The 19985-nt window shown below is 48.2% G+C and overlaps 1 protein-coding gene across 1 annotated transcript in view; it reads right to left on the minus strand.

Annotated features, from left to right (window-relative positions):
• The window catches only part of LOC135806073 (uncharacterized), a 29438-nt gene that overhangs the window by 7315 nt on the left and 2138 nt on the right, over positions 1-19985 (minus strand). The window contains exon 3 of the mRNA XM_065320220.1: positions 212-18249. Within this exon, the coding sequence (XP_065176292.1) occupies positions 212-18249 (18038 nt within the window). The remainder of the gene's footprint in view (positions 1-211; positions 18250-19985) is intronic.

The following is a 19985-nucleotide window of genomic DNA, read 5'->3' on the forward strand; positions in this document are numbered from 1 at the left end:
AAGCTAAAGAAGTACATGCCTGGGAAAAGAAAGGATCTTCATCTGGAGTAAGTTATTTTGAACATCTAGCTACTGACGGTTAGCCTCTACCATTGTAAAGTACCAGAAAGTCTCCATTGGCATTCAGGTTTGGACTAGAGCTGCATTGGCAGAAAAGAGGGTAATAAGTCCCTGTGTGAGAATATACACAACTAATCACTTGACCCCTTACCTCCGGAGGATTGGAGTCAGGAGCTACATACTGGATAGTGCCTTGTTGCTCCAGTCGCGGCACAGTCGCACGTCTCTTCCTACCCACTGCTTGAGCACCGCCACCCGATGGGAACAGTCTCTCAGATCTCATTTGAACAGTATCACCTGCAGTGCTAGGGTACATTCTCATTGCGCCGATTGTCTCCTCGCGATTGGCTGGGAATTTGTCGTTGGGGTCAACAGTTCGGTTCGGGTCCACGCTAGCACTGAGTTCTGCATTGTCAAAGTAGAGCACAGTTGGCATATCCACATCCTTTGGAACATCAACCAAGCTGCCACCAACCTCAAATCCATTGGATGACACATTGGTCATCAAGCCAGCATTGTTGATTGCAATGACAGTGACAAAGTAGCGAACGCCAACTTGCAAATTTACGTTTGGTAGGATATACTGGAATCTAACTCCACCACGGGCTGCTTTAACAATGTCACTTCCACCAGGTGTCGTTCCCAGGGAGATCAGGTAGTTGGCAATGCCACTTTCAGCATCTGATGCATTCCAGTTGATGGGTACAGCATCTGTGAAGACTAGCCTCTCCTGGTCAGGTGCATCATACCCATCATTAACATACAGCACATCCGGTGGACTCAGGTCCACTAAGAACCCATCGGATGACTGGTTGACCTTGAGACCAGCCCAGTTTGTAGCCACGACAGTTGTGTAGTACATAGTGAACGGCTGGATATTACACCCATTGCATTCTGCCTGGCCTGAGCCATTGACGGAAGTGATGAGATCAATGAGATCGCACATGCCCGGCTTGGTACCTACGCACCACATGTAGTTGTTGATGTCACTTTCTAGATCACTGAAGCCATTGTATGTCACCTCGAACGGGAACGAAAGAGAGCCATAGAAATCTACGTCCTGACTGCCAGATCCATCTGAGACTTTGCCAGCAACTGGTGGCGTGCTATCCACAGTGAATGTCCTAGACCTGGCACTGGCTATCTTGCCGGATGGTGTCCTAGCGTTCACTTCCAATAGGAACAGATTGTCTTCTGTAAGGCCAGGTGCGGCAACTGGTGCCATGATATTGATACGCTCTTGGTCTGGTTGTACACAGCCAGTCACATCATCACAGAACCAGCAGTTATCCAGAGCACCACCACTGGATATCGTTCCTGATGGGCACTTCTGACACATGCTTGGTAAGCTGGATGGTTCGGTTGTTGCTTGCCGACTGTAGTTCTGATGACAGAATGGAGTGATGTAGAGCTTGTTGTCGGACGTAGACACTGTCAATAACTGGTAGTTGAATGAAAGTGACAATGGGGCAGTGGCACTGTTCTGCTGACCGGCGGACATGCTGACTGCACCGAAGCGACTGCAAGAAACACTGCCAGCAGATATCTCAATGTCAAACACCAGTAGCATGCTGTTTGAGGTGGAAACTGCTAGCAGTCCACCAGCGTCATCCCTAACCTGCCAGGCCATTGCATCACCAGATGGTATAGCATCAGTGGCAGTACATTCAGCTGCACTGCTGCTACTGCCATCTGCTTCTAAAGTAAAGATTACCACCTTGCTATTAGAAGATGATGCAGGGTCAGTGTGTCGTACAATACACTGATGACTTGAACCCAGTTGAATAAGCTGAATGGACTGGATAGTGTCGGACGTCAACACAGTCCCAGATTGCATGTTCAGTACTCCTTGATTAGTTGTGAAGGACAGCACCTGCATACCATCAGTGATTACAATGTAGGAATCAGATGCTGTGAGTGCGTACATTGGAAGTAGCAAGCTACCGAATGATGCATCCACTGACACTCTTGATAGAACCCTTCCCGTCTTGTCCAAGGATATCAGTTGAATGGCATTACTTGCACTGCTGCCAAGTACATACACAATGTTATCTGGTGATATTGTTGTTGCTAGTACTGAAGACAAAGCAAGTGCACTGATATCCAGTGTAACCGCTTTCATTGTCGCATTCACAATGATCACCTTGCTTTGCGCTGAGAATACGACCAGACCAGCAGACACAGACACCTTGTAGTTCTCTCCTGGCATTGACTGATAACTGAACACTGGGTTGGAGGGTTGGTCAACATGAACAATAAAGATGAGTTCAGAGGACACAATCGCCAAGTGACCGGAAGGTGAGACAGCAGCAGATGATGCAAAGTCAACGAGTTTTTCAGTTGTTTGGAATGACATTTCCATGTGCGATGATTCAGCAAATTGACGTGTCTCACTGCAACATGGACTAGGAATGTCATCATAGACACCCAGACTTTGGTTTTGAGTTGCGTAGTAGCCAGTCAATGTAAATGATTCTTGATTACTCAACGTGTTTGTGATACTGCTGTTGTCTTCCACAAGAACACTGGGAACTGACAGGAAGAACTCAGCTCGTGGATCAGTGAATACCCATGGGAATTGAGTTGAGGAACGAATCGTAGTGTTTTTCTGCAGGTTGATAGTGGCTCCAATCTGAGTTCTGTCACCAATGAACGAACTTCCATAGACATTACCTCCCGTCCACGTGTCCACAGCAACCTCGATTGGCTCTCTATCCACAACGAAGCCATCTGATTCCGCTGCAATATCCAGACCAGCTCCATTGATAGCACGCACAACAACAGTGTAACGTCGACCCGCAATTAGTGTCACCGATACATTTAGTGATGTTAAAAGTCCGACTGAGTTGAATTCCACGACAACGCTGCGATCAAGCCAATCATCTACATTCTCATCAAATGTTTCTTCCATGAGAGCAAATTGATACTCAGCAATACCACTTTCAGCATCCACAAATCCACTCCACGTTGCCTGTATGAATGATGTGCTCCATTGGTAATCAAGATCATCACGAGCATCGCTGGACAACCCATCCAGAACCTTTCCAGCTAGTGGATGTGTTCTATCAATCATGAAGCCATCGGATGTTGACTTGGTTGTGAGGCCAGCTCCATTGGTGGCAACTACAGTGATGAAGACATTCATACCATTACTCAGTGCATAGCCCGTGGAGAGAGCTTCAGTTGCCATTCCGACAGAGGTCAGAGGGAAGATATCTCCTGCTTCTGGTGAAGTGCCAGCTGACCAAGCAAAGTCTGCAATGCCACTCTCATCATCAGAAAAACCACTCCACGTTGCACCAATGCCTGCGGTATTGTATTGGAAGTCAATGTCCATAGTCACCAGAAGACCATCTGAGACATTGCCGGATTTGGGTGGTGAAACATCAACCAACACACCATCAGTGAATGCTGACTCAGAACTGCCAGCAGCGTTGGTGGCTTCCACCTCAACAGCGTATGTTGATCCTGACTCGAGTTGAAGTGGAATTGTGAAGGCAGTCATGGCTGGTGATAACCTATAACAGACCAGAGATTCATTGAGATTGGGTGACTGATGCGCACATACTCGGAACTCAGTCAGTGGACTTCCAAAGTCATGGAAGCCTTCCCAAGAAGCTGAAAGATGAGTGGTGTTGGTCTGGTATTGAACATCTACTCCACGCTGGCTACCATCGAAGACTGGGCCTACGTCTGGACTGGATTCATCAACAGTGATAGTTGACATTGATGTAACAATAGTACTCAAGCCAGCATTGTTCACAGCCTTGACCTGTACTACATATGTTAGACCGTCCGTGAGGCCTGCTGATTGGGTGGTAGCTTTCTGCAGTTGATGTACACTAGTGAAACTAGTTGCACAAGCGCTTCCAGAGACTTGGCAGATTCTCCACTCGTAGTGGGAAATTCCACTCTCACCATCAGAGAAGCCACTCCATTCTGCAGCGATCAAGTCGGCATCATTCTGGAATCCACTGCTAGAGCTAATCTGCACTGTTCCCTCTGTTGGTGGTGAATTGTCACTCAACACTCCATCAGTACTCTTCTCTGCGTGTAGACCAGCTCTGTTGAAAGCACGCACGCTGCAGTATGTTGTCTGTCCGATCTGCAGCACAGCTGGCACGGTCACTTCTGTAGCAGTACCAGTACTCTGCCAAGGTGCAATGTCAGTCTGTCCAGGCAGGTTTCCAAACGCCACCTGATAGTGATCAATACTACTGACATTATCTGCAAACAGAGCCCAGGCACAGGACAATGATGATGTCGTACCAGAGAATTGAAGATCATACTGTGAACGACCGTCACGCACAATACCACCGCGTGGTGCTGAGAAGTCCAGGGTTAGTCCAGGAGAGACACGTGTTCGGGTAAGACCTGCCTTGTTAGTTGCTCTCACAGTTGTGTAGTATGTGCCGCCTTCCTGGAGAGAGTCCGACTCGAAAGATTGAGTGGTGGAAAGTTTGCTTATTTCCCGACAAGCCATGGCATCATCAATTGCCATCTCTGATGATCCGACGCACCATTCCACCAAGCTTATCTCACTCTGTTGATCAAAGAACTGGCTCCAGCGAGCAGATACTTTCTTGACACTGCTGAATGTTGTACCGCTGTTGGCGTTGGAGAAAACGCCACCTTCCGGTGGTGTATCGTCGAGCACAAGACAGCTTGATGTGCCAGGTGATGCCAGTCCGGCAGAGTTTCTAGCTGTGATCTTTGCAAAGTAGCAGACACCAGTGAGTGCATCAGCCAATGATACAGTGAAGCTGTCCATACCGATCACCCTCAAGTCACTGACTGTACATACCTCAACATCATCAGCTGCATAGTAGCAGAGTGAGAGATCAAAGACCAGTCCATCACTATGTTCGTCAGAGGAAGACCAAAACAGAGGTATATCAGACACTGCCTGCTGGTGCTTGCTCCAAGGAGATGATGGTGTTCCGAAGGAGACCTGCGGTGTGGAGGGAGGTGAGTTGTCAATGATAACTCCGTCGGATTTAATCATCTGTGTCAGACCAGCACCATTCTCAGCCATAACAGTTAGATAGACAGCAGTTCCGTCATCCCGATAGGCGATTCTCGCATCAACAGAGGCTGACGTTGTGAAGACCCAGTTTTGAATGTCGGTGAGACCGGGCAATGTTCCAAGAGCCCATCGGTATCCAACAATAGAGCTGACATCATCCTCACAAGCATCCCATGATCCAACATAGCCTTCACTGCCTGATTTATAGCTGACATCTACTCTTTCGCTGCCATCACGAATAGCTCCGCAGGTCGGTGGAGTAGAGTCAACGACGAATGGGCTTGACTGAACCTCCGAGGTCAAGCCAGCCTGGTTGGTTGCACGGACAGCTATGAAGTAGCTCTTCCCATCCTCCAGTGTCAGGCCAGTGGCTGTTGCAGACAAATCTCCACCAGCATCTGTCCAATGTAGAATATCACATGTAGTGACAAGACTGCCAATGCACCACTCATAGCTCAAGATACCACTGTCCGTGTCTTTGAATGGTGTCCACCATGCACTTACACGGCTCTTGTCACTCTGGTAAGCACTGTTAGCTGAAACCACACCATCCTCTGGCTCACTGAAGTCAAACGTTGTACTTGAAGATATTCCGATGACAGAGAGACCAGCATTGTTTGTAGCACGTACTTTAGCCACCAGGCACTCACCAGTAGGGAGTTGCACATTAGGAGTGACAACGCTTGTTACAAGGCCAACATTTGTGAAGTCCCGGATGCAGCGACTGTCCTTGGCATAACACAGAGCCCATTCGTATGATTTGATTGAAGAGTCTGCGTCAACAAAGTTATCCCAGCTAATCTGGAGCTCATCAGAACCAATAAATTTCTTATGAGCTTTCGAAGAGAGATCACCAATGCGGACGGTTGCCACAGCTGGCTCTGTTTTATCGACAACCACACCGTCACTAGTCTGAACACTCTCCAGGCCAAAGCAGTTGACTGCCTTCACAGACACGTAATATTTGACGGCTACAGCCGAGCTGGGGATCACAGTTGATGCAGTTCGCTCTAAGCCAGTAGATGTGTATGCCATGGTGTTGCACTGACCAGCCGATGTACCAATGCACCACTGGTATTCAACGATAGTCGAGACATCCTCTCTGAACTCGGACCAAGAGGCAGAAATACTGCTCTCGGTCTGGTAGTCAAGATCCTCTGGTCCCGGTCCGTCAATAACCACACCACGTTCTGGAGACGTTGTGTCAAAGACAATTCCCGTAGAGTAAGCCTCAGTGCGAAGACTGGCTTTGTCCGTTGCGATTACAGTGGCATATACGGACTCGCCGTGGGCAATTGGCAACTTAGGAGTAGCTGCGGATGTAGCTTGTTCTGCGTTGAACCAATCCTTAATGGAATTGTCACCTGGCGTAGTGCCCAGAGCCCAATGGAAGTTCTCAATGCCACTGCTGGCATCCGTGAAACCAAACCAATGCAGAGTAAAGCCGTCTTGTGTCTTGGACAACTGCACAGTACCAGCAGTCGGTGGTGTTTCATCAATAGTCAATGATGTGCTGCTGCACCTCTCGGTAAACAGACCAACCTTGTTGTAGATTCTAACTGTTGCCACAATTGGAGATGTGTTCTCCCTTAGCAGATGCTGTGGAATGTCAAACTGTTGCGTTCCTTCTGCAACAAACGTGAATGGTAGAAGGTTGGTGACATGGCAGCAGACACCAAGAGCAACTGTTGCATGTGAGATACCACTCTCCAGGTCACTGGCATCCCATTCCACCCACACTTCATCTTGCGATGTAATGTACCGCTGTGGGAGATTGAAGTTGACAGAACTGATGTCGGGAGGTGTGCTATCGATGATGGCTCCATTCGACTGAGCACAGACTTGTCGGTCGATGGCATTGGTTGCACACACTCTGCAGAAATAGGACTTTCCTTGCTCCAGTGACAAGCCATTGAAAAACGCATTCTGATGGTCAGACTCATACGTTTTTTTGCTGATCATGACTTCAGGAGTAGCAGCTTCAAAAAGCTGTGCTGTGTAAGATACAATACCGTGTGTAGGATCGGTGTAGCCAGACCATGAACACCAATAGCTACGAATAAACTTCTGCTGTTGGCTGTCGTTCACATTTGGCCCATCCAACACCACACCAGCAGAGAAAGGGCCAAACAGTGCAGTAAACGGAGAAGACTCGACGTCAGATTGAAGACCAGCACCATTTGTCAACCGCAACACAATCACATAAGTCCTGTTGTTCGTGACCAGGACATTATCAAGCTGAGCTTTGTTTGGTGCGGGCGCACAGTCACACAGACGTTGGAATCCAGTTCCAGTTGGAGAGCCAGCCTCTTTCAGCAACCAGTCCATTGCAGCAATACCAGTCTCTGGGTCAGTCAATCCAAACCAAGCTACATCCAAGGATACATTGGCTGTTGCTGTATCACTGGTGATTTCTGGGTATACGACTGACACCGTCAAGTCACCATTGAGTACAGGTGGTGATGTGTCAGTCACGACACGTGCACTGGACAGTGATCTGAGACCAATATTGTCATAGGCAAACAGAGTGACAAACACTTGCGAGTTTTCCGGTATGGCAACAGCTGGAGAAGCACTGCTGGTGGAATAGCTTGTGGACAATGCAACATTAGTCAGTGGAAGAATATCACTTCCACCATGGGTAGTTCCAATGCTCAGAACAAACTCCTTCAGACCACTTCCTGTGTCTTCTGCTTGCCATTCTCCATCCACACTTTTGCTTGTTGGATCGAATGTGAAGCGAGAAAGCAGGAAGGTTGGAGGTGATAGGTCGATAATCACACCATTAGTAGACTTGGTAGCTGAAAGACCTGCCTTGTTAGTCAGTGTGAGATTGACGAAATGTGTTGTGTCTGCTGCCAGGCGGAATCCACTGAACAGTGATGTACTTCCTGTGACAGGCAGCTCAATGAGACGACCGGTTGGGTCTACGCGCTGGATTGTGTGAAGGCCTGACTCCGCATCTGCACATTCCCAGTTCACAGCCAATGAAGACTGTGAAGTCTGGTAGACCCGATCCTGGCCAAGAACATTGCCATCGTTCACAAACGTACACGTTGGTGCAGTCAAATCAACCGTTACGCCATTAGATGAAGCCCTGTTTTCCAGACCAGCTTGATTAGTGGCACTGATGGTCACATAGTATTTCACACCGTGTTCAAAACTTCCTGACAGTGTTGTGCTGGTGACGGATGAAACATCAGTGAAAGCGACAACATCGTCCAGGTCTGGTTGCTTACCAATTCCAATCTTGACACTCATCAAACCGCTGTGTGGATCATTGACCATCCATGCTGCTTGTAGTTCAGTGGCGCTGGATGAAAACTGCATGTCAGCAAGGTGATCTGAACCATCATTCACATAGGTAAACTGTGGCGGTGATTGATCGAATGCGATACCATCCGAGGAGATTGTAGTACGTGTGCCCACACCGTTAGTTACACGAACGGTACTATAGTAGCGTTGTCCTTCTAGCATATTGATGGATGCATCACTAGCTTGATTAGCGGATGAAGGGATGACTGTGAATGCTTGCACGTCTTGAGCTCCTGGCACGGTACCCACAGCCCATTCCTGGCGGTGTATTCCACTGCCTGGATCCATGCACTGAAAGTGAACTGAAAGTACTGGCTGAGAGCTTGTCCACGTAATATCTACCACTCCACCATCGGAGATAGATGTGCAGTTTGGTGGTGTGCTGTCAGCCGCAAATGCATTGCTGATTATTACAGCTCCAACTCCAGCTCTGTTGACTGCCTTCAGCACCACATAGTAATCTTTGCCTTCTTCCAGTGCAACGTTGCGGACAATGACTTGATCTGCTGAAGCTGCAGACTGGTACGGAATAACTGCATCATACAGGTTATCACTGGAATTGGACAAGCCCACAAAGTACTGCTGAATATCTGTATCATCGTCGAAACAAGCATCCCAGTTAGCTGTGTAATAGTGTGTATATCTTGCCCAGGTCAGCTGACCTTGAAGACCAGGGCGAACTTGCCCTGGACATGTTGGTGGACTTGAGTCAACCACCACACCATTGGATGCAGACACAGTCTCCGATCCAGCTAGATCAGTTTCCTTCACAAGGAAATGCAGACGAACACCATTCGGGAATCCACCATTCGGGCTAACCGAGGATCGCACTGTGGAAAGATCAACATTACTGAACGGAGCATAGTCAGCATTCATATTGCCAGTTCCGACGCCAACCTGGCGAGACGCAAGACCAACATCATCACCTGTCCATCTCCAGTTAGCCCAGAGTGTAGTGTTGATAGACTGATACACACTGTCAATGTCACTCCATCCATCCAGCACCAGGCCTGTGTGTGGAGGAGATTTATCCACCACAAATCCATTGCTTGTTATGGCTACCCGGCGTCTTGCACCATTCCTAGCCTTGACTGTTAAGAAGTAGCGCTGACCATCAAACAAAGGTCCCAGCTGCACAGTGTACTTGCCATCATTCTGTTGGGATTTAGTCACAGGTACAACGTCAAAGCCACCTGGGTAAGTACCGAGGGACCACTCACTTTCAGTGATACCGGACTCGTTGTCTTGCGATTCATAGGAGACACTGATGTTGAATGTGTCGCGGCTAGTCACTGTGAGATCTTCATTTGTCTCCGCAATCTTCTGCACAATGTTCTTCAGTTGCGGTGGTGTCTCATCGATAAGCACACCATCACTACGACTCTCAGCTGTCAATCCAGCTCGATTGTGTGCCCGGACTGCATAGTAGTATTTTTGTCCTTGTGTCAGAATGCCTGATCGACCGGTCACTTCAAAGTCCACTCGTGCAAATTGCCACGGTATGACCATGGTACCATCTTCAGCAAAGACAGCAGTCTCCACATGTGAGAGGCCTGACTCCCAGTCATACCAGGTATCGTTCAAGCATGTTGAAATATCCGGAGTCTTCACAGCAGTCTTTGGAGGCCATGCATCAGATGTATGCGTAGCTAAGCACAGAGGGTAGTTACCGAACATAGAAGTTGCAAAGTCCCAGTAAGCGAGATCTTCACGCAGTACCTGACTGTCGAATACTTTGCCAATCTCTGGCGGTGTCACATCCACCATGAAGCCATCGGTGGAAGCAGACTGCACCAAGCCAGCGGCATTACTGCAATTGATAGAGACTGTGTAAATACCGCCATTTTCCAACTGTAGATTAGTCAGTAGAGTAGATGTGGTATCACCATTCAGGTCAATGGTATCTACAACGGTGCCATTCCTGCTCACAAGTGAAACATCGTATCTTCTCACCGGACTTTCAGAGTCAAGGAAGGCATACTGCCATGACGGTGATGCAGCCTGAAGAGTTGTTTGGAAATCTTGATCAAACTGGCTGTACTGCAGGGGCAAATTGTCGTACAGGTAGATATCAGCCAAATGTGGTGCAGTCTTGTCCACTAGTATACCGTCCGATACCACCGTTCTGCGGAGGCCAGCACGATTCCAGGCACGGCTGATGACAAAGTGTGGACTTCCTGCAGAAATTGTGTATGACGTGAAGCTGGCGTTCACCTCCCCAGTTTGTTCAGAGAACATTTGCATTGGGACGATGTCAGATCCACCTTGGAAAGAACCGATACCAGCTTCCTGCATTATGACTCCACTCTCTGGGTCGTAGCAATCCCAGTTGGCACCCATTACCTTCAGTGTTGATGAATAGTCAATATCTTCCAACACACCATCCTCAATGTCGATCACCTCTGTGCACACTGGTGAGGTGTAATCCACAAGGAAGCCGTCGGAATAGCAGTCCGTAAATAGCCCAGCCTTGTTCCAAACACGGATTTCTGTGCGGTATGTTCCACCTAGCAGCAGGTTGAGCCCATCGGTGAAAGCATTCAGTCGAAGGTTGATATTCCTCAGCGAGAATTGTCTAGCACCGGAGGCATCGACTATGGACCATTCATAATGTGAGATTGGGCTTTCTGGATCTGAGAATCCAGACCAGGCTGTTTTAAAGTTGATTGTTGATACTACATAGTCTTTGTCCTTTGTGATGTCAAACGAATCATCTACAATTTGTCCACACACAGGGTTGGTCGTGTCAACAAGAAAACCATCAGTGGAGACCCACGTTTCGATCGTCTTGTCGTTTAGGGCATAGGCAGAGACATAGTAGCGATGATTATGCTGCAGGTCAAGATTGTTATTCTGCAGACTTGTAGAGTAACCAACATCAGTGAATTCCTGCAAGTCGGTACCATTTGGTATTGTACCAATAGCCCAAGTTGTTGCAACAAGCCGAGAGACATCCTCTGTAACTGAAAGAACAGCTTGCACTGTGTTTCTACTCCATTGGTAATCAAAGTCCTGTGGGAATGACGTGTTTCCATCGCGGAGCACAATCTGGGGAGGCGTTGTGTCAGCAACAAACGCTCGTGCTGTCTGACTTGTTTTTAGATTCTCGTCGTTCCTTGCATTCACTGTAACAAATACCTGCTTGTTGTGTGGCATCTGAACACCTTCCAGAGTGAACGAAGTAGCTGTGGCCATGTCTGTGTCTCCAACGATATCATCAGCACCTGCTGATGTTCCAACAGTCAAGCTGTACTCCACTACGGACGACTCGTCATCTTTGAATCCATTCCAAGAGCAGGAAATGTCATTCACTCCAACCTGGTCTGCCTTGACCGAACCACCAGTGTTGTAGATGGGTGGCGTGGTATCAGGAGCAGCGCCGCATGTGTCCAGCACCACTGATGACAAGACGGTTCCCGGCAAATGCCAGATAGTGATGTCCTCTCGATCACACCAATCAATCCACGGTATGCATACCCAGGATAGCCAGCCACTGGCACACTTCAACGCCGGGCACAGGAGCAGCTGGTAGTATGCTGAGAGTCGCAGCGAGATTGGAATGACTTCCAGAGTTGTCTTCAAGCACAGTTGGAGCGCATTGCTCGGTGTCAGTTTCATCGTTATCTCGGGGATGAACCTGGTGTTGAAGATGGTAGCAGTCAGCGCAATGCCACCGCGAGCAATCAACAGGAACACACCCGCCTCAGCTCTAAACTCAGCAAACACATACGGGATTATGGCAGCCTTCACAGAGCGGTCTGCCATGCACAGGGCTCCAGCGAAGTCCATTCCGTAAGATGCACTCAACTCCATTCTGAACTCGATTGGCAGGAGGGGCACAATGAGGTAGATCTGACGGAATTCCCAGATGATCTTCGTCCTGGGTGATAGTAGTGGTCCACCGCCAGACAAACAGCCACTATAACCCTCTCCCGTGTTAGCAATGTCATCAAACTCAGTGTTCTCTTCCTCCGGCTCAGCAAAGTCAAGCAAATCCTGGTCAGTGGAATCAACCTTCTGAACGGCCTTGGCCTTCACTTTGGGGGCAGGTCGTCGCTTGTTCGCTCTTGTTGCAGTGACTTCCGTAGTGTTCCCTGTTGGGATCACTTCTCTCGGCGAGATAACGTCTCGTCCCAATAGCCTCAGGAAGACCTCATTGTCAGTGATAGCTTCTTTGATCTTGAGATTGGCCTCCATAACTGGGTATTTAAAGTACCAGGTGCTGTCTTCAACATCATTCAGAGACAAAAGAGCCTTTGGCTGATGGCCTTGTGAAGCACTGGCAAATGTGACTATGAGAGAATCGTCCTGGCTGTTTGTGTAAGCCAGACCACTTGCTCCATTGGGAACTCGGACGGAGCGCGATGGATCCTTGGTGAGCAAGTTGATGAAAGGGGCCGTGCCAAGCTTGAAAGGACTGGATGCTTGTGGGATGACTCTGAAATCCACACGGCATGGGAATCCAATCTTGTCACCACATGCCAACAAGCCAACATAGGTGTGACTGCCGACGACCTTCATTATCATGTCCTGAACATAGGGCCCAATGACAAGGGCTTTGGTTGGTGTCAATGACCTAATCTTTCCGGACGAGTCTAGTTTGATACCTATGGCCGCACCACCGTATTTGCCTTTCACGTGTGACGAAGGAACAGGAAGCTTGGCCGTGCCAGTCTTGCTGTTGTCATAGGAGTCAGCTAGCCACAGCAGGTTTGCGGCGCTTTCATAGAACACACCGTAGCCGGCTGCATCTGGCGCATACCTGGCGGTGATATTGATGGTGAGAGGCTCTGGTGACGACAGGTCGAACAAGCTCTTCTTCAGGGAAAACAACACAATGCTCTCAGAGGATTTATGGGCCTTCTCCACTCCAAACAGGTAGACGTAGTCCTTTGCTCGACCTATTCCCAGACGGTATGAATAGTGTTTCTCCAGACCGGTATTGATCTCAAATATTCTGAGAACCTCGTCTGTTTTCTGATTCATGGCCACAACCAGTGGGTTCTTGTCAGCATTCAGGCCGGTGCCAAACATGCTGATGAGGAAGATTCCATCAATGTCTTTGCCATTCTCGTCATCATTGAGAATGGTGACACCTTGAGCTTGCCAGTCTTCATAAAGGCCGGGAATCACAGTGAGATCCCTGCTCAGTGTCTGGAAATGCGGATATTTGAGCGGCAGGACCCAATCTCGGTAGGCATCACTGGAGCGCTTCTTCTTGTTCAGGCATAGCGTTTCGGAGCAGTGTTGTAATGTTGTGTAGTCTTCCAGCTCACTTGGGTCCAGAGTTCTACTTTGCCATTGAAGTCTGGCAAGGTAGACATTGATCTTGTCAATTAGCTTGTCCGGGAGGGTGGTGATGAGCCTGATCTGGTCACCGGCTTGGCCCAGAACATCTGCACCAGAAACCTTCTTCAGCTGGGTCAAAAGCTGTCTTGCATTCTGAACTTGCGTAGTCACCTGCTTCAGAACACCGCCAACGGGACCCTCAAGGAACTTAGTCAGCAAAGTTGTCAGATTGAGGCCCCTCACAAACGTATCAATCTCGCTATCAGTTGGCAGAACTTGATCTAACTTCTCGCAGAAGTCCAATACACCAAACATTCTGTCACTGAAGGACTTGATGCGCTGCAGGATACCTGTATCACCCACAATGTCATTTATCCTCGGTTCCCACACTGCGATGTTTGTCTCCACGACGTCCGTGACATCTTGAAGCAACTCCAGCTTGGACAGAAGGCTGCTGACCTCAAATTTGTCAATAATACCGGCAATGAACTGGCTGGCATCCTTCAGTTGAGCCAGTTGCGGTTGAATTGTCCTGAGGGGCTCCAGTTGAGTCTGCATGGCAGTTGTTGCAGAAGATAGCTGCGAGAGTGTTCCGGACAGAAAGGCCTTTGCAGGTTCGATGAGTGGTTGCAGAATGGACATACCGGATGCCATCTCTTTCAGGTCCTGGACAAGGATATCTGTGATGCACACGGCACCTGGAACGCACTCAAGGTCAAGGTAGAGCTCGATGTTTGCAAGGTGATCCTTCAGCAAACGCTGTGTGGCAGCCCGTGTCACTCGGAACTGACCGTGGAATTGCTTGACTGTTGACCTAGCTTCGTCGAGGGCAGATTGGAATGTCTGGCGGTAGCTGTTGTACTGATCCTTGACGCCTGTCATGGTCAAGAATTTGTCAGCCAACGATCTGGTGTCGGTTAAGAATCCAGTTTGTGCTCTCAGTTGTGGAATAATGGCTCCCACCGAAGCAACAAACTCCTTGATTCTAAGTGTGTACCTGTCCAGGATGGAGTAGATGGGTTCAATGACGCTTCTCACCGCTTCTTTACTCCTCTCTTTCAGCTGAGCAAGGAGCGATGAAGCGATCCTCGTTACATCCAGGCTCTCAGCAGCATTGTTGATCAGGTTGGTGAACTTGTCCTCCTGCTCCTTTATCCAACCAGTTGTTAGTGCCAAGCCCTCGTTTAGGTACTTCCCGGGCAATGTCGTAATGATTTCATTCGCTTTGTCTGCAAGACCATTGACAGTGTCGGTGACGATGTTGAATCCACCATCATCTAGAAGAATCCTGTTGGTTAACAGCACAACGTCTGCCACCTTAGTTGCCAAGGGACCAATGTCAGGAATCGTCTTGGCAAACATGGCCGCCGCATCAATGAGATCTCTGGAGCTGCGCAGGATGACTCCAAACTTGGTTCCATTGGTTGCCCAGTCCTTCAAGTTCTCCAGGTTCGTTAAGACTACCTCTGTGACGTTGTGAACTCCGGTCAATAGGAAACGTTCTATTTTCTGAATCATTTCCTCGACGACAGGTTTCACCTTGGAGATGATGACATCGTTAGCCTTGGCAGTGAGTTTTTGTACCATAAATAGCAGCTTATCTCTAGCTTTGCCGACCAAGTCCTGGAAAGTTGACGCCACCTTGTTTTTCGTCAGTGCACCCAATAGGACATCGCCGGCCTTGTCAATGAGACCATCAATGCCAGTGGTGAAATTCTGGATGACATTTCTGACCAGGCCAGATATTTCATCCACCTTCATGTCGATGGTCTGAACAGCTGTTGTTGCCGTGTCTAGGATACCTTCGTACTTGGCTAGGGCATTGACAACCACATCACTGTCCAGCACACTCTGCACTACACCATCCATAGAGGTGAAGAACGAGTTGATGCGCTGGGTTGCCGTATCCGTCACCTGCAGAGAGAACCTTTCAACTGAGTCGACAACCCCGATGGCATTCTCAAAGACTGGCTCAGCCTTTGCCATAGCAGCATCCAGCAGCTTGACTGCCCGCACGAGGCTTTCAAACAGGGCACGGGCTTCTGGTCTGCTTGTAGCTTTCTGGAATGCCCTGGAGACAAATGCTTCGATTGATTGTTGTACATCCGTGACGAGGCCATTCAGTTCGATAAAAATCATGTCAATTGACAGGATCTTCCCACTGTAAAATTGAAGTTGGTCAATGAATGTGGTGACACCATTCAAGAACGACACAACGTTGGAGAGGAATGACGTCAGTTTTTGTGAGCTAGCCACAGCTGTGATAGTGCGGTTGGCCAGGTTGGTCGCATACGTCACAGATTCTCTGACAGCAGTGATGGTTTTCAGCTTGTACTTCTCCACGAAGTTGCGGAGAAAGTCGTTGGCACGGTTGAGATTCGTCTCGATGAGGTCACGTGCTTTGAGTCCCTTCTCACGGATGAAGTCATTCAGCTCACGAATTTTACCCAGAGATGTTTTGACGAAGTTTCCAATGGTGACTAGCTCATTTGTTGCCTTGACAATAACTTTGAAAGCCTTGGTTTCTTGCAATAGCTCAACCCCTTTCTCGATGAATGTCTCGGCACGGCTGGCAACTTCCAGAGCTCTGTCAGCCATTACAAAGAATCTGCCAACAGGTGCGGCAAGTTCCACCAGAGGTGTGTCTAGCAATCCCTGCAATGGCCGGACATAGGATCTCATCAGGTTTAGGAACTTGAAGACCGCACCGACCACTTTGCTGATGACGGAAGATGCTGAAGCAGCCAAGTTGTTGATGCTATCCCACACAGTGTCCAGGAGATCTGTTGGAATAAGACTCTTGTAGGCAAGTCGAGCACGGAAGGCAATTTTCCCATGAAGAATGTCAATATCGCCACCGAATGCCTTTGCCTTGATAATACCCTCGTTGAAGACGTCGATTTCCATGTTGCCGTCAAATAGAGACACATACAGCTGCAGGAGGTTGCGCAAAGTGAATTTCATCTCTGCGCCGACCCAGCTATTGCCAATCTTCTTCTCCCAGCCATCATCTACACCAGCTGTGATGTCAAGGAGAGGCTTTAGGAAATCACGAGCAGTCAGTGCTCTCTTCAGCCGATCCTTGGAAGCCCGTCGATCTTCCCTCAGCTTCTGTAAACCGTTCCAGAATGTCTCATCTTCCTCAGCAATGTTGGTGTTTTGTTCAAAGAAATTGTGGATGGCAATATCCAAGTCATTGCCAAAGCCAATTTCTGCCATTGCATGCTCACGTATTGCTGCAATGGTTTCACCTTTCAGTCCCATCTTCATGTGACGCACTCGCAGTTGATCAACAACATTAGCCTTCTCCTGGTGAGATGCTGTTCCATTCTTCAGGTGTTCAAGATAGTGATGCTCAGCAATGGAACAGTTCATGTGTCGCATTGCACCATAGGCAATAAGACGAACTTGCTTGCGATGATCTTGTAGATGTCCGATGACCTTTTCAATGCTTGCACAATTGCCAGCGTTACCAATGGCTGCAAGGTGGACTCGCGTGTGCAGTTCCACTTCGTCATCTGTCTGCTCACCATGCTTAGGACAGCTATGAAGCTGCTTTTCCAGCCATGATAGAAGTTTCTCCGCCAGCTCAGGCTCTTTCTCACTGACAACTTGCGACAAAGACCCAAGTGCCAGTGATGCATAGTGGCGGATTGAATTGCTGCCATGGTTTTCAGCCATGTGACGGACGGTGTTGACGAGTTGAAGATGCGGGTCTTCGACAAAGTGTGAATCAATCAGGATGTGGCTGATGATGTCATGTGTTACGCTGGAATTCATCAGCAAGTTACTCAAACACGGGTGTGAGTCTTGGGAGACCATACCTACTGCTGTCAGACCATAGAATTCATTGTTGGATGTGAAATGGCCGGCGCATATCTTTTCCACGGCCACTGCTACCATTTCAGCATCGTTGCGTGCATGGATGAGAATGTCATGAAGACATTTCAGTGACTTGGACGATGCAATTGTCTCAACGCATGGATACAGAACGTCATAAAGTCTTTCCTCGGCTGACATCTGCTTCTTAGGCTCAGGGTGAAGACCTTCTGCTCTGGAATACTGGATTTTGGTTAGATCGACTCCATTCATCAAACTGCCATTGCTGAATGTTGCAGAGGCACCATCCAGAAATGCCTCCAATGATCTCTTGTGTCGATTATCTTGTTCACAGTCATCATCACTCTTCCACAGTCGTCCTCGGCTGATCAGTATGGTGGAGTCTCCTTCATATGACTTTGCTCGTTGAGAAAGCTTGGTGGCACCGCGGCCATTAAAGAAGTTGGTGTAGGCAAAGTCATTCTTCTCCAGATGTCCGTCCACGATGAGCAAATCATTCTGCAGTTTGCTGGTGGGCGCAGACTTTTCCATGTGCTCATCGGCATAGTATTGGATGTGCTGGCCGTGAGCTGTGCGCTTCAGCCTCATTCCTCTCGGCCCATGACCATCAACGCTGTAGTGCACCTTGAATCGACCCTGCTCCAGTGTCTCGTGTGATGTGAACTGTGATTTTCCAGAGTTGAAATCCGTCAAGTTACGTTGCAGCGAGGCCAGAATACCTACATTGAAATAGAAAAAAGAGTTAAAACAGAACACAAAGAACCTCATAAGGTTGCTGGTGACCTGCTGTTGAAAACAAAACGGACAGACCACCAAAGTCCAGCTCCAGATCACATGCTACATATGCGGCTGCCGATCTGCTATAGAAAATTGATATGCCAGAATTGTATTTCAAGCACATACTAGCACACAAAGCGTATGCATCGCCCATGGCTGCTAGTCTCGATGGTGATGCCCGAGCACTAATCCATGGCGAGCGGCAGCAATAATCGTCTATTAAAGACTGCTGCGGCTCAAGTCAAAGCCGTCGTCACGCACACAGTCTCAGGACTCAGTGTGCAGTGGATTATTGCTCATATCTCCTACAGTAATCTCGCTCCATGAAAAATACTGTAAGAATATGTAACGAACAAGTAAATCTAACGAGTTAACGAGCAAAGATTTGTCGTCATTTTAAAATTTGTTAGCAAAAGTCGTATGCTTTCAGGCCTCGCACGATCGAAATCGATCATTTCACATTATTGCATGCAGCGCGTGTTCAACAGATCGTAACTCGGTCAATTCTCAACGGAATTCAGCAATCGAAAGATCTATATGATAGCAGAGACGCTCAGCAGTCGGCTCGAACAACTCCGAAGTCTCTCAGATGAATTTTGAAGAAGCGGCAGGAGATCGAAAAATTTGAATTTTTTACGCTCTTTAATACGCTGGATAAATTTCATTTTCTTTATTCTCCTGAGATCGGTGTCTTGCTTCTCAAGACCATGTCGCAGCGCCCGTCCTGGTATACTGTGATGGACAACAATAAACGTCTTTGACGAGCATTCCTAGTATTACTGCGTCTGTCTGAGAAAATCGTTAACTTTTCAAACCGTTAACCTTCGAAAATCAGAAAATCGTTAACTTTGCGGGTCGTTAGAATATTCAATAATATGATTTACAGTAGCGGATGGGCCAGTCAACTCCGGTATGTTCCTATTCCATACCATTCCAGGCACATAGCGCCGTATCGCAAAATTCGCAAACAAAGCAGCTAGAGTTTGCCGAACCCTGTCCGCAAAAACGCCCAAAACATGATAAAAAAAAGTATCGCAAAGTGTCTGCGTTCAACGTTCATTCAATGCATGTGTGGATGTGTCGACTGGACTGCATGTGGCTCAGCGCAGTGTGAAGCAGGGAGTAGTAAATACCAGTGTTTTACTGCTCCCTGTTGTGAAGTGACTACACGGTGAAGTTATTGTTCCTTTGCTGCTCCCTGCCATTAGAGGAAAAGTAGCATGTTTGTTTGCAAGTCCAGATGTCGGAGCCTCCAGCAAAACGTTTGCAAGAAGCAGTCGATGGTACATGAAGTTCAAGATCAAAGGGTAATGATGTATAGTCTGCTAAATCAGACTCGTTGAATTCTCGTGAGAAGCGCCATAGGTTTTGATGAATGCAGTGTACCGTAAACAGTCCAAACAAAGGAGCTGGCTGAGCCAGGATCCTTGGCTGCAAAAATGAAAATAGGGTGAAATGTGTACGCTATGTCACGCCACATGACCTTCCAAAGCAGACTGAGAAGGGCTACGCTACGCCCATGCCATCCCAAGGAATATTGCAATCATGATTGTGCTTGGATCCATTTTCATTCCGGGGAGAGTCCCAGCCTCGCTGTTTTTCGGCACGCCATTTTTGGGATGCCAAATCTCATAGTACATGTATTGCTGAGCACCACTACTGCTGGTTTGTTTTACGA

This window comes from Sycon ciliatum, chromosome 1, assembly GCF_964019385.1.
Source record: "Sycon ciliatum chromosome 1, ocSycCili1.1, whole genome shotgun sequence".
In the NCBI taxonomy this organism is placed as follows: Eukaryota; Metazoa; Porifera; class Calcarea; order Leucosolenida; family Sycettidae; genus Sycon; species Sycon ciliatum.